Source organism: Salmo salar, chromosome 18 (assembly GCF_965601325.2).
Source record: "Salmo salar chromosome 18, fSalSal1, whole genome shotgun sequence".
NCBI classification, from domain to species: Eukaryota; Metazoa; Chordata; class Actinopteri; order Salmoniformes; family Salmonidae; genus Salmo; species Salmo salar.
Genome location: NC_138308.1, coordinates 31124294 through 31148243, shown reverse-complemented (window position 1 = coordinate 31148243; position 23950 = coordinate 31124294). Strand labels below are relative to the sequence as shown.

General features: G+C 42.7%; 1 protein-coding gene across 4 annotated transcripts in view; it reads left to right on the top strand.

Annotated features, from left to right (window-relative positions):
* Window positions 1–22631, top strand: part of LOC106577192 (disks large homolog 5) — a 119689-nt gene extending 97058 nt beyond the window's left edge. For all 4 annotated transcript variants that reach the window (XM_014155050.3, XM_014155048.3, XM_014155051.3 and 1 more), the window contains 7 exons: window positions 2759–2929; window positions 3050–3243; window positions 3373–3516; window positions 5880–6007; window positions 6954–7063; window positions 19796–19905; window positions 20037–22631. In XM_014155050.3, coding sequence (XP_014010525.3) covers window positions 2759–2929; window positions 3050–3243; window positions 3373–3516; window positions 5880–6007; window positions 6954–7063; window positions 19796–19905; window positions 20037–20140 — 961 coding nt within the window. In that variant the 3' untranslated portion in view covers window positions 20141–22631. The remainder of the gene's footprint in view (window positions 1–2758; window positions 2930–3049; window positions 3244–3372; window positions 3517–5879; window positions 6008–6953; window positions 7064–19795; window positions 19906–20036) is intronic.
* The last annotated feature ends 1319 nt before the right edge of the window (window positions 22632–23950 follow it).

Sequence of the window (23950 nt, the reverse complement as noted above, 5' to 3'; positions counted from 1 at the left end):
CTATGTCATGTCTGTCTGTCTATCTGTCTATGACATGTCTGTCTGTCTGTCTGTATCTGTCTATGTCATGTCTGTCTGTCTGTATCTGTCTATGTCATGTCTGTCTGTGTCTGTCTGTGTCTGTCTGTGTCAGTCTGTCATGTCTGTGTGTCTGTCTATGTCATGTCTGTCTGTCTGTGTCTGTCTATGTCATGTCTGTCTGTCTGTGTCTGTCTATGTCATGTCTGTCTGTCTGTATCTGTCTATGTCATGTCTGTCTGTGTCTGTCTGTGTCGGTCTGTCTGTGTCGGTCGGTCTGTCTGTGTCGGTCTGTCGGTCGGTCGGTCTGTGTCGGTCGGTCGGTCTGTGTCGGTCGGTCGGTCTGTGTCGGTCGGTCTGTCTGTGTCGGTCGGTCTGTCTTGAAATGGCTGTCTCTCTGTCTATGTATCTGTCTGTCTGTAGATCTGTCTGTATCGATCTGTCTGTATCTGTCTGTCTGTATCTGTCTGTCTATGTCTGTATCTGTCTGCCTGTATCTGTCTGTCTCTTATCTCTCTATCTGTCTGTATCTTTGTCTGTCTGTATCTGTCTATGTCCTGTCTGTTTATAACCTGTCTGTCTGTATCTGTTTGTCTGTATCTGTCTCTCTGTATATGTCTGTATCTGTCTATGTCTCTGTGTCTGTCTGTCTGTCTGGAAATGTCTGTCTCACTATGTCTGTCTGTCTCTATCTGTCTATGTCCTGTTTGTCTGTCTCTGTCTATCTGTGTGTCTGTATATGTTCTGTCTGTATATGTTCTCTGTATCTGTCTCTGTCTGTATCTGTGTCGGTCTGTCTGTCCGTCTCTGTGTATATAATCTCTATAGTAAGATTTATAGCTATCGTCTGATATTATTTATTACCCAAGACACTACAGAATTAAATAATATTTAGCAAATGATATGCATTCAATAATTATGGTCAGTTCAGCTACCATCTAGCCCCACTACGCAACCAGCTACCATCTAGCCCCACTACGCAACCAGCTACCATCTAGCCCCACTACGCAACCAGCTACCATCTAGCCCCACTACGCAAAAAGTACATTTGTCCTTTTCCAGGCATTGTGACTTGCCTAGTTAAATAAAATTCAAGCCTCTACTCGTCCCGTACCCAGAATCCTTTAAGGTTATCATCAGCATGTCTCAGATCATACAGAGGGCAATAAAACACTAAATGGGTTTGATTTTTGATTTCCCCAAGATCACACAGTAGGCAAAATGTCTCTTCATCTGTATAGTCAGAGGGAAGGTGCTGGAGCTGAGCACAAACTGACCTTTGGCTTTTTCTTAGGTTCAGACGGACATATGGTTCAGGAGTGTAGTTCTCGTTGAGTGTACGTTCTAAGTTTAGGTTGAAACTCAAAATCAACTGCCCATTTTTCCACAAAGGCTTGTCCTTGATTTGGTTAACACCACCTGGTAATTTGTTCCTGAGTATACTGTATATACTGCAAATCAGTTTCACAAAACATAGATACTCATAACTATCCGTGGTCTAGAAAATGGTTAAGGTCCCAGTCCAACTGTTTTTGTTGTTGTGATTCTGTGTTCTGGAAAATGTATCAGTCTGTTCCATGTCACCTTTTTGCCGAACCACGCATGGTTCCCAACCCATATCTCCACAGATGGCCAGGTTTGGAGTCAGTTTGTGAACACCAATAAAGCAGCGGATTGCTCTGTTCTGAACATTGTTACAATTAGTATCTCACTATAGAGGTCCTGTCTGTCTACGAATGGTTTACCTTCAGACAGAAAAACAGAGGAGACTTGCCCTCTCCATTAGCCCCTGGTTAAATTCCTCTGTAGAGAGTTTGCGTGTGTTTGCATGTGTGTGCACGAGGCAGACCGGGACAGCTCCTAGACTACAGGCTGTGGATGAGTAGATGTGTGTGCACGAGGCAGACCGGGACAGCTCCTAGACTACAGGCTGTGGATGAGTAGATGTGTGTGCACGAGGCAGACCGGGACAGCTCCTAGACTACAGGCTGTGGATGAGTAGATGTGTGTGCACGAGGCAGACCGGGACAGCTCCTAGACTACAGGCTGTGGATGAGTAGATGTGTGTGCACGAGGCAGACCGGGACAGCTTCTAGACTACAGGCTGTGGATGAGTAGATGTGTGTCGGTCAGAGCAGGTGTTCCTTGTTAGAAGTCTGTAAGAAGCTGATTTGGTGTCCCAAATGGCACTCTATTCCCTATATAGTGCACTATTTTGAACCAGGGCCCATTGACAAGTAGTGCACTATATAGGGAATAGAGTGCCATTCGGGATGCAATCTGAGTCTCTGCATGGCAGCAGCTGCCTGCCAAAGTCACACAGACCGTGTCAGGATGTCGCCCCAACCCTAACACGGCCTTCACACGCACAGATACATGCACACACACAGCCCCAACCCTGACACGATCTTCACACAGATACATGCACACACACAGCCCCAACCCTGACACGATCTTCACACAGATACATGCACACACACAGCCCCAACCCTGACACGATCTTCACACAGATACATGCACACACACAGCCCCAACCCTGACAGGGCCTTCACACAGACAGACACACAGATACGCTGAGAAAAAGAGCTATGGGGCTCCAACCTCAGTGGGCTGGACTTTAAAGGGGAATAGGTATGCATGCTCGCTCACATAGGAGCGCACACACACACACTAACCCTCTCTCCATTCCACCTTTCCTCTCACTCTTACCCTCTCCGTACTTCCCCCTCCATCTCTCTAGAGCACTTTATGAGCGGACTGCTGAGGCAGAGCTGGACCTGAGTTTTCAGAAGGATGACATCCTCTATGTGGATGATACTCTACCAAAGGGCAACTTCGGCAGCTGGATGGTCTGGCAGCTGGATGAGAACGCACAGCGGATCCAGAGAGGACAGATCCCCAGCAAATACATGTAAGAGACACACACACTACTAAGTTATTAGCTGATACCAGTGAGTCTCTCCCCATCATTTGGGTAAGTTCCATGTGTCATGACGAGTCTTGTGTGACTATATTGTATGTGTCTGTGCAGGATGGACCAGGAGTTCTACCGTAGACACAGTATGACAGAGCTGAAGGACGACAAGGACAGTAAGAGTCTTTCTGCTGCCGCCAGGAGATCCTTCTTCAGGAGGAAAAACAAACACAAACGCAGCAGCTCCAAAGACGGCAAGGAACTGGTGGCCCAGGACGCCATTAGCACAGACTCCATACCATTTCTAGAGGGTGAGGACACATACACCTTTACATGGACAGAGTATTAGGCTGTCGTGTGTAACGCTACCCCACTAACTGATTCGGTTGGGTGTGTGTGTGTGTAACCATGTATATTGTGTGTGTCTCTCTCCCCCTCAGACTGTGTGAGCCTGGCGTACCAGCGGGTCCAGAAGGTAGTGTGTGTTTCCTCTAGGCCGGTCGTGATCCTCGGCCCTCTCTCAGACCCCGTCAAGGACATGCTGGTTAAAGAGTCCCCCGGGAAGTTCTGCAGATGTGTCCTGGGTGAGTAAAGTACAGCAGTACCACAATATAATACTGGTTGAGTAGAGTACAACATATAGTACCACAATATAATACTGGTTGAGTAGAGTACAACATATAGTACCACAATATAATACTGGTTGAGTAGAGTACAACATATAGTACCACAATATAATACTGGTTGAGTAGAGTACAACATATAGTACCACAATATAATACTGGTTGAGTAGAGTACAACATATAGTACCACAATATAATACTGGTTGAGTAGAGTACAACATATGGTACCACAATATAATACTGGTTGAGTAGAGTACAACATATGGTACCACAATATAATACTGGTTCAGTAGAGTACAACATATGGTACCACAATATAATACTGGTTGAGTAGAGTACAACATATGGTACCACAATATAATACTGGTTGAGTAGAGTACAACATATGGTACCACAATATAATACTAGTTGAGTTGAGATCAGCACTGTATTCAGACCCCTCAACTTTTTCCACATTTTGTTACATTACAGCCTTATTCAAAAATGTATTAAATAGTTTTTTTGCTCAGCAATCTACACACAATACTCCATAATGACAAAAAAGTATTATTGGATATGACGCTACAAGCTTGGCACACCTGTATTTGGGAAGTTTCTCCCATTCTTCTCTGTAGACCCTCTCAAGCTCTATCTGGTTGGATGGGGAGTGTTGCTGCACAGCTATTTTCAGGTCTCTCCAGAGATGTTCGATCGGGTTCAAGTCCGGGCTCTGGCTGGGCCACTCAACGATATTCAGAGACTTGTCCTGAAGCCACTCCTATGTTGTCTTGGCAGTGTGCTTCGAGTCGTTGTCCTGTTGGAAGGTGAACCTTTGCCCCAGTCTGAGGTCCTGAGCGCTCTGGAGCAGGTTTTCATCAAGGATCTCTCTGCACTTTGCCTCGATCCTGACTGGTCTTCCAGTCCCTGCCGCTGAAAAACATCCCCACAGCACGATGGTGCCACCACCATGCTTCACCGTGGGGATGGTGCCAGGTTTCCTCCAGACGTAACGTTTGGCATTCAGGCCAAATAGTTCAATATTGGTTTCATCAGACCAGAGAATCTTGTTTCTCATGGTCTGAGAGTCCTTTAGGTGCCTTTTGGCAAACTCCAAGCGGGCTGTCCTGCCTTTTTACTGAAGAGTGGCTTCTGTCTGGCCACTCTACCATAAAGGCTTGATTGGTGGAGTGCTGCAGAGATGGTTGTCCTTCTGGAAGGTTCTCCCATCTCCACAGAGGAAATCTAGAGCTCTGTCAGTGACCATCGGGTTCTTGGTCACCTCCCTGACCAAGGCCCTTCTCCCTCGATTGCTCAGTTTGGCTGGACGGCCAGCTCTAGGAAGAGTCTTGGTGGTTCCAAACTTCTTCCATTTAAGAATGGTGGAGGCCACTGTGTTCTTGGAGACCTTCAATGCTGAAGAAATGTTTTGGTATCCTTCCCCAGATCTGTTCCTCAACACAATCCTGTCTGAGCTCTACGGACAATTCCTTCTACCTCATGGCTTGGTGTTTGTTCTGACATGTACTGTGAAATGTGGGACTTTGTATACATGTACATTTTAGTCATTTAGCAGACACTCTTATCCAGAGTGACTTACATTAGTGAATGCATACATTTCATACAATTTCATACATTTTTTTTTTCTGTGCTGGCCCCCCGTGGGAATCGAACCCACAACCCTGGCGTTGCAAACACCATGCTCTACCAACTGAGCTACAGGGAAGGCTTTATAGACAGGTGTGTGCCTAGACAGGTGTGTGCCGTTCCAAATCATATCTAATCAATTGAATTTACCACAAGTGAACTCCAATCAAGTTGTAGAAACATCTCAAGGATGATCAATGGAAACAGGATGCACCTGAGCTCAATTTCGAGTCTCAATTCAAAGGATCTGAATTCTTATGTAAATAAGGTTTTTAATTATTTATTTATTTTTATAAATTTGCAAACATTTCTAAACCTGTTTTTGCTTTGTCATTATGGGGTGTTGTGTGTAGATTAATGAGGCTGTAACGTAACAAAATGTGGAAAAAGTCAAGGTCTGAATACTTTCCGAATTCACTGTAGTGCACTGCTTTTGACCGCAGCCTTATGTGCCCTGTGGATGGGGTGTCATTTGGGACACATTGTCCTATATGCACTCCAACAGAAAAGCATACATAATAATATATTATTGCCTACTGATGATTGCTTGTCATTTTATCAAACAGAATGGGGTTTAGACTTATAGAAATACAATCATTGAGGGTGGCCATTCTTGTCATTTTCTATTTCTTTGGTTAGACTACTGGGCTGTATTCATTAGGATGAACAGTCTCTGACTTCTCTCTGTGTGTCTTCCTCAGAGGTGATGAAGGCATCCCAGCAGGCTATAGAGCGTGGAGTCAAAGACTGCCTCTTCATCGACTACAAACGCAGGAGTGGCCATTTTGACGTGACCACCGTGGCCTCCATCAAGGAGATCACAGAGAAGGTACAACATCAGGGCTGATCTAGCAGCAGTTTCACCTTTTAGATAATAGTGAATAAAATGATATGAACGGGGTCAGATCCTCGTCTCTTATCAAATTAAAGTGTTCCCCTTAGTTATTTCAGAATAAAGTTAGATGTGGTCAATTAAAAGCTTATTTAATGTCACCTCAAAAGCAGTCTTCAGGTTTTTCATTTCTCACAATTTACAACTTTCTGTCTTAATAGATGTCGAGTCTCTTGCATTTGATCCTTTCTGAAAGCAGCAGCAGCAGCATGTTGGTCCTTTCTGAAAGCAGCAGCATGTTGGTCCTTTCTGAAAGCAGCAGCATGTTGGTCCTTTCTGAAAGCAGCAGCATGTTGGTCCTTTCTGAAAGCAGCAGCATGTTGGTCCTTTCTGAAAGCAGCAGCAGCAGCATGTTGGTCCTTTCTGAAAGCAGCAGCAGCAGCATGTTGGTCCTTTCTGAAAGCAGCAGCATGTTGGTCCTTTCTGAAAGCAGCAGCATGTTGGTCCTTTCTGAAAGCAGCAGCATGTTGGTCCTTTCTGAAAGCAGCAGCATGTTGGTCCTTTCTGAAAGCAGCAGCATGTTGGTCCTTTCTGAAAGCAGCAGCATGTTGGTCCTTTCTGAAAGCAGCAGCAGCAGCATGTTGGTCCTTTCTGAAAGCAGCAGCAGCATGTTGGTCCTTTCTGAAAGCAGCAGCAGCAGCAGCATGTTGGTCCTTTCTGAAAGCAGCAGCAGCAGCATGTTGGTCCTTTCTGAAAGCAGCAGCAGCATGTTGGTCCTTTCTGAAAGCAGCAGCAGCAGCATGTTGGTCCTTTCTGAAAGCAGCAGCATGTTGCTTGTCATCCCAGTCTTCTCTCTCTCCTAGAACAGGACTGAACTGAGATGTCCTCTTCTCTCTCTCCTAGAACAGGACTGAACTGAGATGTCCTCTTCTCCCCCTCTTAGGACTGTCACTGTCTGCTAGACATCGCCCCCCACGCCATTGAGAGGCTGCACAGCGTTCACATCTACCCTATCGTCATCTTCATCCGCTACAAAAACGCCAAGCAGATCAAGTAAGTAGCCAGCCACACCATCCTCTTCACAGATTTTCAGTGTTATAATCATTCTAGATCTTTTAAATGTTATGTTCCTTTTTACGAGATCCCAGGTCTGAGATTAAATAATTCCATGGAGACGCATCTTTAGTGCGTTTTGTCCATTTGTACTTGGTGGTTGAGTTCACAGAAAGCTTTTGTGGGTGTGTCTCTGTCTGGGTGTGTATGTGCGCGATGGTCCCCCGGGTGAGTAACTAATTGGAGAAATTAATGGGATGTAAAGGGATTCAGCAGGAACAGTATAATAATAGCGGTATAACACTAGCACAGTCAGAAATCCCTAGGCTCCTTTTCTTCTTGACTACTACCACACGCACACTGAGAAATCCCCTGGCTGTATCCGAATGTTATTTGATAACTTCTTCTCCTCCTTGACCAGTCAGTAATGAATAGGTTGGATAGATTTCCTCTCTACCATGAGATTCTCCCAGCAGACACATTGCCGTGCTGAATAGCTGTGTGTGTGTGTGTGTGTGTGTGTGTGTGTGTGTGTGTCAGTTTACATTTGGAAGATTTGACGCCAGACAACGTGCCTGGGAAGATTTTAATTTATTGGACATTTGAGAAATTTACCGGACTTCCGTGTGCATTCAGATCCGACTTAGCGCAGCCTTAAAAACAGCCGATGACAGAAACACTATTCCTTGTGTTTCAATTTGTAGCACATGCAAAACTTTATAGCCTAATATTTTATTGGTCTTTACTTTCCTAAAACAGTTATTGTCCACCTCATGGTTCAACTGTCAGCGATTTGAGCACTAAATGCATCAGGGCATTTTTTTAACCTTTATTTAACTAGGCAGGTCAGTTAAGAACAAATTCTTATTTACAATGATGGCCTAGGAACAGTGGGTTAACTGCCTGTTCAGGGGCAGAACGACAGATTTGTACCTTGTCAGCTCAGGGATTTGAACTTGCAACCTTTCGGTTACTAGTCCAACGCTCTAACCACTAGAGCCGCCACTAGGCATCCACTGTATGATATTGTATTTGTGTGTAAATACAGTTGAAGTTGGAAGTTTACATACACTTAGGTTGGAGTCATTAAAACTAGTTTTTCAACCACTCCACAAATTTATTTTTAACAAACTATAGTTTTGGCAAGTCGGTTAGGACATCTACTTTATGCATAGCACAAGTAATATTTCCAACAATTGTTTACAGACAGACAAATATTTGCATATTATTGGTAGATTTGGATAGGAAACACTGAAGTTTCTAAAACTGTTTGAATGATGTGAGTATAACAGAACTCATATGGCAGGCAAAAACCTGAGAAAAATCCAACCAGGAAGTGGGAAATCTGAGAATTGTAGTTCTTCTTTTGAATCCCTGTCGAAACTACAGTGTCTGTGGGGTCACGTTGCACTTCCTACGGCTTCCATTGACTGTCAACAGCCTTTAGAAACGTGTTTCATCCTTCTCCTGTTACTGGGCAGAAAATTGGAGCTCAGTCAATGAGTGGACTGCCTGGGACCAGTGAGTTGTTTACTGCGCGGGCACATTTGGCGCGCCGCTCCTTCTTTTTCCTCTGTAATGAATACGCTATTGTCCAGTTGGAATATTATCGAAGTTTTATGTTAAAAAGACCCTAAGGATTGATTGTAAACAATGTTTGACATGTTTCTACGAATGGTAATGGAACTATTTGACTTTTCGTGTCTGGATTTACGCTCGCGCGTTATGTCTTTGGATAGTGATCTGAACGCACGAACAAAACGGAGGTATTTGGACATAAATATGGAGTATTTCTAACAAAAAGAAAATTTCTTGTGGAAGTAGGAGTCCTGGGAGTGCATTCTGACGAAAATCAGCAAAGGTAAGAGAATATTTATAATACTAATTCTGAGTTTAGTTGACCCCAGAACTTGGCGGGTATCTTGTATAGCTTGCTTTGATGGCTGAGAATATTGAAAAATTTGCTTTCTCCGTAAAGCTATTTTAAAATTTGACACAACGGTTGCATTAACCTCTCTGGGCTAGGTGGGACGAAATCGTCCCACCTACGCAACAGCCAGTGTAATCCCGTGGCGCGATATTCAAATACCTTAGAAATGCTATTACTTCAATTTCTCAAACATATGACTATTTTACACCATTTTAAAGACAAGACTCTCGTTAATCTAACCACACTGTCCGATTTCAAAAAGGCTTTACAACGAAAGCAAAACATTAGATTATGTCAGCAGAGTACCCAGCCAGAAATAATCACACACCCATTTTTCAAGCTAGCATATAATGTCACATAAACCCAAACCACAGCTAAATGCAGCACTAACCTTTGATGATCTTCATCAGATGACACGCCTAGGACATTATGTTATACAATACATGCATGTTTTGTTCAATCAAGTTCATATTTATATCAAAAACCAGCTTTTTACATTAGCATGTGACGTTCAGAACTAGCATACCCACCGCAAACTTCCGGTGAATTTACTAAATTACTCACGATAAACGTTCACAAAAAGCATAACAATTATTTTAAGAATTATAGATGCAGAACTCCTTTATGCACTCGCTATGTCCGATTTTAAAATAGCTTTTCGGTGAAAGCACATTTTGCAATATTCTGAGTAGATAGCACGGCATCACAGGGCTAGCTATTTAGACACCCACCAAGTTTAGCCCTCACCAAAGTCAGATTTACTACAAGAAAAATGTTATTACCTTTGCTGTTCTTCGTCAGAATGCACTCCCAGGACTTCTACTTCAATAACAAATGTTGGTTTGGTTCAAAATAATCCATAGTTATATCCAAATAGCGGCGTTTTGTTCGTGCGTTCAAGACACTATCCGAAAGGGTAAAGAAAAGAAATATTCCATTATCGTACTTCGAAGCATGTCAACCGCTGTTTAAAATCAATTTTTATGCAATTTTTCTCGTAAAAAAGCGATAATATTCCGACCGGGAAACCGTGTTTTAGTACAAAGAAAGAAAATAAAAACATGGGGTCGCCTCGTGCACGCGCCTCAGTCTCATTGTCCTCTGATAGACCACTTACCAAAGGCGCTAATGTTTTTCAGCAAGGGGCTGGAATGACGACATTCAGCTTTTTCCCGGGTTCTGAGAGCCTGTGGGAGCCGTAGGAAGTGTCACGTTACAGCAAAGATCCTAAGTTTTCAATAAAAAGAGTCAAGAAGCCCAAGGAATGGTCAGAGAGAGCACTTCCTGTACAGAATCTTCTCAGGTTTTTGCCTGCCATATGAGTTCTGTTATACTCACAGACACCATTCAAACAATTTTAGAAACTTTAGGGTGTTTTCTATCCAAAGCCAATAATTATATGCATATTCTAGTTTCTGGGCAGTAGTAATAACCAGATTAAATCGGGTAAGTTTTTTATCTGGCCGTGCAAATACTGCCCCCTACCCTCAACAGGTTAAGGAGGATTATATCTATAATTCTTTCAATAACTGTTGTAAATTTTATCAACGTTTATGATGAGTATTTTTGTAAATTGATGTGCTCATTCACCAGAAGTTTTGGTGGGAATACATTTTCTGAACATCACGTGCCAATGTAAAATGGGGTTTTTGGATATAAATATGAACTTTATCAAGCAAAACATACATGTATTGTGTAACATGAAGTCCTATGAGTGCCATCTGATGAAGATCATCAAAAGTTAGTGAATATTTTAGCTGTATTTTTGGTTTTTGTGAGTCCTTGCTTGGAAAATGGCTGTGTGGTTTTTCTTGTGAAGTTGATGTCCTAACATAATCAGATTTTATGCTTTCGCCGTAAAGCCTTTTTGAAATCGGACAATGTGGTTAGATTAACGAGAAGTTTATCTTTAAAATGGTGTAAAATAGATGATTGTTTGAGAAAATGAAATTGAGATTTTTGCTGTTTTGTATTTCACGCCATGCTATTTCACTGGCTGTTGATAGTGTGTACCGCAGGTGGGACGCTAGCGTCCCACATAGCCCATAGAAGTTAAACAGCTTGGAAAATTCCACAAAAATGATGTCATGGCTTAAGTAGCTTCTGATTAGGCTAATTGACATCATTTGAGTCAATTGGAGGTGTACCTGTGGATGTATTTCAAGGCCCACCTTCAAACTCCGTGCATATTTGCTTGACATCATGGGAAAATGAAAAGAAATCAGCAAAGACCTCAGAAAAGAATTGTAGACCTCCACAAGTCTGGTTCATCCTTGGGAGCAATTTCCAAACACCTGAAGGGACCACATTCATCTGTACAAACAATAGTACGCAAGTATAAACACCATGGGACCACGCAGCCGTCATACCGCTCAAGAAGGAGATGCGTTCTGTCTCCTAGAGATGAACTTACTTTGGTGCAAAAAGTGCAAATCAATCCCAGAACAGCAAAGGACCTAATGAAGATGCTGGAGGAAACGGGTACAAATTATCTATATCCACAGTAAAACGAGTCCGAAATCGACATAACCTGAAAGGCCGCTCAGCAAGGAAGTAGCCACTGCTCCAAAACCACCATAAAAAAGCCAGACTACGGTTTGCGTTTGTACTTTTTGGAGAAATGTCCTCTGGTCTGATGAAACAAAAATAGAACTGTTTGGCCATAATGACCATCGTTATGTTTGGAGGAAAAAGGGGGAGGCTTGCAAGCCAAATAACACCATCCCAACCGTGAAGCACGGGGGTGGCAGCCGTGGGAGTGCTTTGCTCATGCCGTGGGGGTGCTTTGCTGCAGGAGGGACTGGTGCACTTCACAAAATAGATGGCATCATGAGGAAGAAAAATTATGTGGATATATTGAAGCAACATCTCAAGACATCAGTCAGGAAGTTAAAGCTTGGTCGCAAATGAGTCTTCCAAATGGACAATGACCCCAAGCATACTTCCGAAGTTGTGGCAAAATGGCTTAAGGACAACAAAGTCAAGGTATTGGAGTGGCCATCACAAAGCCCTGACCTCAATCCCATAGAAAATGAGTAATGGGCCAAAATTCACCCAACTTATTGTGGAAGGCTACCTGAAACGTTTGACCCAAGCTAAACAATTTAAAGGCAATGCTACCAAATACTAATTGAGTGTATGTAAACTTCTGACCCACTGGGAATGTGATGAAAGAAGTAAAAGATGAAATAAATCATTCTCTCTACTATTATTCTGACATTTCACGTTCTTAAAATAAAGTGGTGATCCTAACTGACCTAAGACGGGAAATTTTTACTTGGATTAAATGTCAGGAATTGTGAAACTGAGTTTTTAAATGGATTTGGCTTAGGTGTATGTAAACTTCCCACTTCAACTGTAAATGTGCGTGCGTACGTATATTGATTTTACTGAGTTACAGATCATATGAGAAAATCAGTCAATTGAAATAAATTCATTAGGCCCTAATCTATAGATTTCACATGACTGGAAATATAGATATGCATCTCTTGGTCACAGATGCATAAAAAAAAATGGGCCTCACAATGGGCCAAATTGCCATCGATAAAATGCAATTGTGTTCATTGTCCATAGCTTATGCCGGCCCTTACCATAACCCCACCGCCACCATGGGGCACTGTTTACAACGTTGACATCAGCAAACCTCTCACACAGACAACGCCATACACATGGTTGTGAGGCCGGTTGGACGTACTGCCAAATTCTCTAAATGATTTTGGAGGAATTAACATTCAATTCTCTGGCAACAGCTCTGGTGGACATTCCTGCATCCCAATTGCACGCTCCTTCAAAACTTGATACACCTGTGGTGTTGTGTGACAACTGCACATTTTAGTGGGCTTTTATTGTCCCCAGCACAAGGTGCACCTGTGTAATGATCATGCTGTTTAATCAGCTTCTTGATATGCCACACCTGTCAGGTGGTTGGATTATCACTTTACGTTGGGTTTACATGTGGGGTTTACATTAAGTGTATGTATACAAATAAAGTAATTAAAAAGGAAAGAAGAGAAGGTTAGTCCTGGCTCCAGAGAGCTAGAGATATGCCGGCGGCATGCAATAACACCGACATGCATTTCTTTGTCAGATTGTTACTGCGTCTGCTATATAGATATAGACGTACAGAAGGAGGTTAATTCGTACATTTTCTCTCCAAAGATTTTGTATAAAGATGAGCATTATATTGTTAGATTATAGGAGTAACTCTGGTAGGTCTGAAACACTTCCTCACCTCAAGTTCAACTGTTGGAGTTAGTAGGAGCGCCGGTCTGTACTGCCTTCATATCATGTCTTTATATCATAGGCCTGCAGTATAATAGGCTAATAATAGCCACACCACACAACTTTTACAAAAGTTTCTCAACTTAATTATGGTAATTCAGAAGTAAGTCAAGCCATTGTTTATAGGGAAAACAAGAGCAGGCTATTATGTTGCGGCAAACACAGCATTACAGTTAGAACTTAATTTGGTCAAAGAAAATGGCTGAACAGAATTAAACAAAACACTTGCGAACTGGTTTAAACCTTCACAATACTCTTTGTCCTCTAACTTGTGTTTTACTTAAATGAAAAAGGCCCCAATCTTCACAATCAACAGTAGCCTATTCAGAGTTTAGGCTATGATAGACTCTCCTGGACAATTTGGCCCGCTACAATTTGTCGGGTTTTCATCAATTTCCGGCTAACGGAAACCCTGGTGTGTGTGTGTGTGTGTGTGTGTTTTGCTGGACTGTTAACTCGGAGTGTTGCCCCCCCACACACACACACACACCCTTGAGTAATCCCAAACAGCTGGAGATGCTCTTCTACTTTTTTTCCCCTCCAAACTTTTTATGTAATATCATTTGGTGTAGCCACATGTTCTGTGTGTGGTTATATCACTGAGTCCCACTGTTAGCAAGCAGCTAGCCTGTGTTAGTTAGCCAGAATGTATGGTCGTACTCTAAACCAAGGATATCCAACCCGGTTCCTGGAGAGCTACTGTCCTGTAAGTTTTCACTCCAACCCTAATCTATCACACCTGATTCTAATAGTTAGCTGGTTAATATGCTGAATCAGGTTAGCTACCACTGGAGTGGTAGTGAAAACCTACAGGAGAGGGTAGCTCTCCAGGAACAGGGTTGGAGTGTAAACCTACAGGAGAGGGTAGCTCTCCAGGAACAGGGTTGGAGTGTAAACCTACAGGAGAGGGTAGCTCTCCAGGAACAGGGTTGGAGTGTAAACCTACAGGAGAGGGTAGCTCTCCAGGAACAGGGTTGGAGTGTAAACCTACAGGAGAGGGTAGCTCTCCAGGAACAGGGTTGGAGTGTAAACCTACAGGAGAGGGTAGCTCTCCAGGAACAGGGTTGGAGTGTAAACCTACAGGAGAGGGTAGCTCTCCAGGAACAGGGTTGGAGTGTAAACCTACAGGAGAGGGTAGCTCTCCAGGAACAGGGTTGGAGTGTAAACCTACAGGAGAGGGTAGCTCTCCAGGAACAGGGTTGGAGTTAAAACCTACAGGAGAGGGTAGCTCTCCAGGAACAGGGTTGGAGTGTAAACCTACAGGAGAGGGTAGCTCTCCAGGAACAGGGTTGGAGTGTAAACCTACAGGAGAGGGTAGCACTCCAGGAACAGGGTTGGAGTGTAAACCTACAGGAGAGGGTAGCTCTCCAGGAACAGGGTTGGAGTGTAAACCTACAGGAGAGGGTAGCTCTCCAGGAACAGGGTTGGAGTGTAAACCTACAGGAGAGGGTAGCTCTCCAGGAACAGGGTTGGAGTGTAAACCTACAGGAGAGGGTAGCACTCCAGGAACAGGGTTGGAGTGTAAACCTACAGGAGAGGGTAGCTCTCCAGGAACAGGGTTGGAGTGTAAACCTACAGGAGAGGGTAGCTCTCCAGGAACAGGGTTGGAGTGTAAACCTACAGGAGAGGGTAGCTCTCCAGGAACAGGGTTGGAGTGTAAACCTACAGGAGAGGGTAGCTCTCCAGGAACAGGGTTGGAGTGTAAACCTACAGGAGAGGGTAGCTCTCCAGGAACAGGGTTGGAGTGTAAACCTACAGGAGAGGGTAGCTCTCCAGGAACAGGGTTGGAGTGTAAACCTACAGGAGAGGGTAGCTCTCCAGGAACAGGGTTGGAGTGTAAACCTACAGGAGAGGGTAGCTCTCCAGGAACAGGGTTGGAGGGTAAACCTACAGGAGAGGGTAGCTCTCCAGGAACAGGGTTAGAGTTAAAACCTACAGAATGGTAGTTCTACAGGAACAGGGTTGGAGGTTAAACCTACAGAACGGTAGCTCTACAGGAACAGGGTTGGAGTGTAAACCTACAGAATGGTAGCTCTACAGGAACAGGGTTGGAGTGTAAACCTACAGAATGGTAACTCTACAGGAACAGGGTTGGAGGTTGAACCTACAGAATGGTAGCTCTACAGGAACAGGGTTGGAGTGTAAACCTACAGAATGGTAGCTCTACAGGAACAGGGTTGGAGGTTAAACCTACAGAATGGTAGTTCTACAGGAACAGGGTTGGAGGTTAAACCTACAGAACGGTAGTTCTACAGGAACAGGGTTGGAGAGCCCTGCTATAATTTGACTTCTTCCAACTTATGAGAGAAGATGATTCTGTGTTAGTGGAGGAGTCATTCTTGAATGCGGTGACATTTGCATCAATTTTTGCCACCATTTTAAAACACTTTAAAATGGCGTAGTTTCCTCGACTACATATTTTTATGCATTGTTTAAAGTTTTTAGGGGAGCAAATTGGTTTGTCCCAGGACTGATGAGTAGAGTTGTAGTGACATGGGGATTTAGATGTATCTATTATTTAGTAGTTCATATATTTTACTCTGCCAACTTCTGGGAAAAGAGGTTGTCTATCTTAGGCCCTAAAAATTGTCAAAGACTTCAGCCACCCTAGTCAAAGACTGTTCTCTATGCTACCGCATGGCAAGCAGTACCAGAGCGCCAAGTCTAGGTCCAAGAGGCTTCTAAACAGCTTCTACCCCCAAGCCATAAGACTCCTGAACAGCTAATCAAATGGCCACCCAGACTATTTGCATTGACCCCCCCCCCCCCCCCCGCCGCCGCCACTGCTGCTACTCTTTATTATCTGTGCATAGTCACTTTACCTCTACCTACATGTATATATAATCTCAATTACCTCAACTATATTATCTCAATTACCCCCGCACATTGACTTTGTACCAGTACCCCCCTGTATATAGCCTCGTTACTGTTATTTTATTGTTGCCCCTTAATTATTTATTTTTAATAAAAAAATAAAAAAAAATTTTTTTTATTATTATTCCATTTATTTTAGTAAATACTTTCAACTTATTTTTCTTAACTGCATTGTTGGTTAAGGGCTTGTAAGTAAGCATTTCACTGTAAAGGTCTGCACCTGTTGTATTCGGCGCGTGTGACAAATATAATTTGATTTCTACAGTGTGATGAAACGAACGAATGAATGATTTAGGTCCACTCAAGTTACGGTATTAAGACTGAACAGGATGTGCTACAGCTCAATGGTGGTTAGGCCTACAGCTCAATGGTGGTTATACAAGCCTGCTATACTAAGCCTACTAATGATATTGATAATTACTTATTATAATGATGGTCATAATAGTAATAATAACAATAAGGAGGTCAAGAAAAAGGAGAGTTATAGGCTATATTATGATGAATTATTCTGACAATTTGAAAAAGTGTAAACGCATTAAATGATAAGAAATAAAAGATGCAGTTCTAACAAAAAGTACAAAGTCTTTATTACAGCAAAGATTAAAACCAGCTGAATTTGTGAAATAGTTTTTCCAACATGTTGTGGTTGCGTGAGGCTTGGCGATCACGGAATCAGTAGGCTGATTCCGTGAACAATCGCAGGCAACAGAAGCAGGATCTGTCTTATTTCTATAGATATCTGTGGATGATTGATAATACCGGGCACAAATGATTGCCTCGCCTGGTTCACCAACTACTTCTCTGATAGAGTTCAGTGTGTCAAATCGGAGGGCCTGTTGTCCGGACCTCTGGCAGTCTCTATGGGTGTGCCACAGGGTTCAATTCTCGGGCCGAGTCTTTTCTCTGTATACATCAATGATGTCGCTCTTGCTGCTGGTGAGTCTCTGATCCACCTCTACACAGACGAAACCATTCTGTATACTTCTGGCCCTTCTTTGGACACTGTGTTAACTAACCTCCAGACGAGCTTCAATGCCATACAACTCTCCTTCCGTGGCCTCCAACTGCTCTTAAATGCAAGTAAAACTAAATGCATGCTCTTCAACCGATCTCTGCCCGCACCTGCCCGCCCGTCTAGCGTCAGTACTCTGGACAGTTCTGACTAAGAATATGTGGACAATTACAAATACCTAGGTGTCTGGTTAGACTGTAAACTCTCCTTCCAGACTCACGTTAAGCATCTCCGATCCAAAATTAAATCTGGAATCGGCATCCTATTTCGCAACAAAGCATCCTTCACTCATGCTGCCAAACATACCCTCGTAAAACTGACTATCCTAACGATCCTTGACTTCGGCGAAGTAATTTATAAAATAGACTGCATCCAATTTATTGAGTAGAGTGTTGGAGGCTATCACAGTGCCGTCCGTTTTGTCACCAAAGCCCCATATACTACCCACAACTGCGACCTGTGTGCTCTCGTTGGCTGGCCCTCGCTTCATATTCGTCGCCAAACCCACTGGCTCCAGGTCATCTGTAAGTCTTTGCTAGGTAAAGCCCCACCTTATCTCAGCTCACTGGTCACCATAGCAGCACCCACCCGTAGCACGCGCTCCAGCAGGTATATTTCACTGGTCACCCTCAAAGCCTATTCCTACTTTGGCCGCCTTTCCTTCCAGTTCTCTGCTGCCAATGACTGGAACGAATTGCAAAAATCACTGAAGCTGGGGCCTCATATCTCCCTCACTAACTTGAAGCATCAGCTGTCAGAGCAACTTACAGATCATTGCACCTGTACATAGCCCATCTGTAAATAGCCCAACCAACTACCTCATCCCCATATATATATTTTTTGTTTTTTTTGTTGCTCATTTGCACCCCAGTATTTCTACTTACACATTCATCTTCTGCACATCTATTACTCCAGTGTTTAATTGCTAAATTGTAATTATTTTGTCACTATGGCCTATTTATTGCCTTTCCTCCCTAACCTTACCTCATTTGCACAGAGTGTATATAGACTTCTCTATCCTGTTATTGACTGTACGTTTGTTTATCCCATGTGTAACTCTGTGTTGTTTGTGTCGCACTGCTTTGCTTTATCTTGGCCAGGTCACAGTTGTAAATGAGAACTTGTTCTCAACTGGCCTGCCTGGTTAAATAAAGGTGAAATATTTGTTTTACCTATTAGGCTATTGATTATATACCTAATTTAAGTTGGTTTCCCCACTTTTCTTAGACATTTTAAGGCAAGGGCTGTTTTCTCATCTCCTCATTCTGCTGCTGCCTCCGCCGCATTGTTCTCAACACCAATATGCTGGCTAACTTTGCTATAATACAACATGGTCTAGGAAAAGGATAAGAGCGTCTGCTAAATGACTAAAATGTAAAAGGCACCAATTCAACAGAGCACAGATGTTTCAGAACCGCGGACAGCGATCACTAGAATTTATGCCAAGGCGCATTGAAGCTATTCTGGCGGCTCATGGTGGCCCAAAACCCTATTAAGACACAATGTTGGCGGTTCCTTTATTTTGGCAGTTTACCTGTATGTGTTGGTAGTGAGGTTGTGTGTTATTACTCTATATTGGTTTGTCTGTGTTAGTAGTGAGGCTGTGTGTTATTACTCTATATTGGTTTGTCTGTGTTGGTAGTGAGGCTGTGTTATTACTCTATATTGGTTTGTCTGTGTTAGTAGTGAGGCTGTGTGTTATTACTCTATATTGGTTTGTCTGTGTTAGTAGTGAGGCTGTGTTATTACTCTATATTGGTTTGTCTGTGTTAGTAGTGAGGCTGTGTGTTATTACTCTATATTGGTTTGTCTGTGTTAGTAGTGAGGCTGTGTGTTATTACTCTATATTGGTTTGTCTGTGTTGGTAGTGAGGCTGTGTGTTATTACTCTATATTGGTTTGTCTGTGTTAGTAGTGAGGCTGTGTGTTATTACTCTATATTGGTTTGTCTGTGTTGGTAGTGAGGCTGTGTGTTATTACTCTATATTGGTTTGTCTGTGTTAGTAGTGAGGCTGTGTGTTATTACTCTATATTGGTTTGTCTGTGTTAGTAGTGAGGCTGTGTGTTATTACTCTATATTGGTTTGTCTGTGTTAGTAGTGAGGCTGTGTGTTATTACTCTATATTGGTTTGTCTGTGTTAGTAGTGAGGCTGTGTGTTATTACTCTATATTGGTTTGTCTGTGTTGGTAGTGAGGCTGTGTGTTATTACTCTATATTGGTTTGTCTGTGTTAGTAGTGAGGCTGTGTGTTATTACTCTATATTGGTTTGTCTGTGTTAGTAGTGAGGCTGTGTGTTATTACTCTATATTGGTTTGTCTGTGTTGGTAGTGAGGCTGTGTTATTACTCTATATTGGTTTGTCTGTGTTGGTAGTGAGGCTGTGTTATTACTCTATATTGGTTTGTCTGTGTTAGTAGTGAGGCTGTGTTATTACTCTATATTGGTTTGTCTGTGTTGGTAGTGAGGCTGTGTTATTACTCTATATTGGTTTGCTTGTGTTGGTAGTGAGGCTGTGTGTTATTACTCTATATTGGTTTGTCTGTGTTGGTAGTGAGGCTGTGTTATTACTCTATATTGGTTTGTCTGTGTTGGTAGTGAGGCTGTGTTAATACTCTGCACTGGTTTTCTCTCCTCAGGGAACAGAAGGATCCAGTGTATCTGCGGGACAAGGTCTCTCAAAAACATTCCAAGGAGCAGTTTGAGGTTGCACAGAAGATAGAGCAGGAGTATAGCACATTCTTTACAGGTTGGTATTCAACGCATGTTGCACTCTCTGTTTCCCTTTGGCTGTGTGTGGATGAGTTTGTGCATACGTGTATGTGGCTTCGTGTGTCATTTTCTAACCTAGTTAACCCTTCCCTTCCTGTATCTTTCCAGGTATTGTCCAGGGCGGCACTCTGCCCTACATTTGCACTCAGATCATAACTATAGTTGACCAGGAACAGAGTAAGGTCCTGTGGACTCCCCTTGGCTGCCCCTAGAGGGTGGAGGCCACCACTGCACCCTTCTCCCCTAGAGGGTGGAGGCCACCACTGCACCCTTCTCCCCTAGAGGGTGGAGGCCACCACTGCACCCTTCTCCCCTAGAGGGTGGAGGCCACCACTGCACCCTTCTCCCCTAGAGGGTGGAGGCCACCACTGCACCCTTCTCCCCTAGAGGGTGGAGGCCACCACTGCACCCTGTTACACTGCGCCTCTCCCTCTCCACAACAAACACTACAAAACCTTCCACACTATACCAATAGGTACACTACAGTAAGCTACTACACATGTAAACTAGATATTTTTGTTATTGTTTTTAGGGTGTTGATTTGTACCTTAACCAGAGCCTTTTCTTCTCTGTGTAATCTGTAGCAGGTTGGTAGAACTGACAGGTGGTGTTACACTTCATTTGGTCTTCCCTAAGGGTTTTAAGGTGGTGTTTCTGTAAAGCTGCATTGTAAGCAGCCTTTTACAGTTACGAAATGAGTATTGTTGTAAAATGTTCTGCTGGAATGTGTTAGACCCCCTGACCCAGAATCAGCCCTTAAATCAAACCTGTGTATCAAATGACATCACCCTGTTTTACACACCCCGTTCAATGACTGACAACTAATAATGTGGAATAATAATAACTGTGTGCGTATGAATCGTGTGTGTACGAGTGAGAGAGAGTAATATTATTGATGAATTGTAATGACTTTGTTGGTTGGATTGAAACATGGTCTTTGGTATGAAGTTGACGCCATAGAAACGTTACCTGTAGAACAGATAAACCTCTCCAAGCGATATGTCTTATCGGTCTTCTGTCAAAAATGTTTTATCCAAAAGGCGATTTTGGATTGGTCAAATCAAACAATATTTTACAGCTTTCAATCAGACCAAACTTCAGTGTGCATCACATGTGTAACTGTGTCAATAAATTAAATTGTGTGTATAGCAAAGCAAAAGCCATGTAAATCACACATGGCAGTAGCGAATGGTGTCTGGTCTACTCGTTGCGTTTCTATGGTCACTGCACGTGAGTGGACAGTTTACGGGCTTATCGGAAGTGCCTTCCGTCAGAGACAGGCCTCCATTCCTTACCCTTTCGGATCTGATGGAACAGGATAAGTAGAAGCAATATGGCGATAGGACCTCCCCACTGCCCATTGGAAGGCTAGCTGGAGCCATCACCATGCTGTTCACACCCATCTGTTACCTTCAGATCTGCAAACACCATGAAGTTAACACTAGGGTTGCAAAATTCCCTGGTGTTCCTGAAATCCCAGTTGGAGGATTCCCGGAATCGGGAGGTGAATAAGCAGGAAATCCGTAATCCGTCAACCTGGATTTCCGGTAAACCAGGGATTTTATTGAAAGTTCATGGAATTTTGCAACCCAAGTTAACACTATAGGTCTGCAAACAAACTATAGAGCAGGGTTTCCCAAACTCGGTCCTGGGGCCCCCCCAGAGCTTTTTTGGGGATGAGACAGTACAGAGCGTATGACAATGGCAAGGTTGTGAGGGTAGGCCAGACAGCGACCACCTCAGAATACACTCCAGGGCTAGACAGACCACTGTCTCCATCACATATCTATCTGTCACATATTTAAAGACAATATAGAGAATATATATATATTTGTGTGTGTGTGTACATGCCTCACAGGGGCCTATGGACAGTATGCAGATGAATTATTCTATAGTACATGTATTTCAACTAGTTCTCAGGCCTGTGGAAGTTCAGTAGTCATGTCTTAGCAGGTATTTGCATGTTTTTGTCTTTGGTTGTCACCTTTTTTAAATGTACTCACAAACCAGAATGACACCATGGAGCAAATATATATATTTTTTCTTATTCCATAATAAAACCATTTAAATGTTAGTGATTATTATTTTTTTCATTTATTTCATGTATTTTTTATTTTGAAATGTTTTATCTAAGAGACACAAACTGCATCCTAATGTGCCAAAATCCAGTACGTCAGTTTGATCTTCTTTATTTCTGTGTTGCACTTGTTATTCTGTGGACCTTAACAAATAGTTCCTAGGTTTCCCAGTAGACGTTATAAATAAATAGGTACTATATCATTTTTACTAACTAATTCACATTTTAAATGTATCATATTAGTTCCATACATTTCATTGATGGCCTTATTATTCTTTAATAATCTTGATTAGAAAACAACAGACAGAATGCTCCTCCATATTTGCATTCTCGCTGAAGAAGGGACTTAATGCACAGTTTTTCAAAGGAAAATCAGATCTGAAGTTTGACTATTGGGCTGTATGATAGGCATATTCAGTACAATTGTAATATACCTTTTTTGTAGTAGGTAGAGATGGTTTAAAATGAGGGATGCCATGTGAAATGGTTGTATTTCTAAGAAGAATGACAAGCTGCCCGGTACTGTTCTGCGGTTTTATTTTTACTTTCTTTGAAAAATAATGTGATATGTATCAAATGTTGAGACATTAACATTAGAATAAAAGTCATTTTCTCTATCGCAATAACATGGCTTCTGTGTCAGACTCATTACTGGGGACTTACACTTTGCGAGACTATCAGCGACCTAGCTGCAGTCATTTTCAATGGAAGAAGATGCGAGGAGCCCCAGCGAGCTAGCTACCAGTGTTCAAGGTTTCAAAAGGTTATGCAAATTTCAGCGACGTGACTGCACAACAGCCAATCGGGAGAGTGCAGCTCTTGCAAGAACGCGTTGACATTGGCTAACAACCAAACTGCCATTTGCATGCTGTTAAGGATACAACCACCTGTGTAGATCTCGACAACTTGATCGATGATTATCTCTGCAAGTGGGAGTCATCAGTTATTTGTGTCTCGCTATCTCTCCCTGTTCTTGAATGAGTTAGTTGGCAACGTTGTTTCATTCAGTACTAGGAAATACTAAACGTAGACCACTTAATACTGTTCAGTCATCCCCTTTGGAAATAGAATACAGTAGTTATTGTTCATTTTGCATTGAAAAGGTACCCAACCAGACACCACGCACAGTTACCTAAAGGACAGCTTTGGCCGCTGATGGTCTGGCAGCTAGATGAGAACGCACAGCGGATCCATAGAGGACAGATCCACAGCAAATACATGTAAGAGACACTGCACAGAGGTTTATTTTGATATAAAGCAGGAAAATGCAGTGTTTCGCATTTTGAAATATGATGCCCCTTAAGCTGCCGCCCTTCAGAGATGCACTATAATGAAAAAATTCTACTTTACCTGAAAGCAGCAGAGTAAACGACATGGCAGTTAAAACCAACATCCATCAATTTTTCTGTGCAGAGAATGAGAAGGCAGACTGTATCTCTCTGGATCACTGTAGAGAGATTCGGCCTCGCCTCAGAAATGACAAAGCTCGCTACACATTCCTCTGCATTCAAACCGACATCCCTAACCAAGATGTACTAGTAGAGCAACAATCAACCAGGTTTTCCACTCTTGGCTGACATCACAGAGACAGGACTTTCACCGGTCCAGTCCTCTGACTCCTCTCCCATCAGTGTACAGGAAAGGAAGAAAGACAATGTTAGAGAACAGGGTCATGTTATTTTACTGAATGACTTTGTTCTGGCAAACGGTCTTGCTAACAGTGTCATCAAATGGTCCTACACTGATCATTATAATGGATTTAACAATGAAAATGGCTAAATGTCCCCCCAAAAATTGTATTCACATGATTGTATTCCGTTTGGGGAAATGATTCAATTACAATATTCTCATTACTGATTAACTACAGTATCTTCACTGTTAGTAAATCCAAGAAACTTAGACACAACATTACTATACAGTACCAGAAATGTGCTGTGTGATTTCC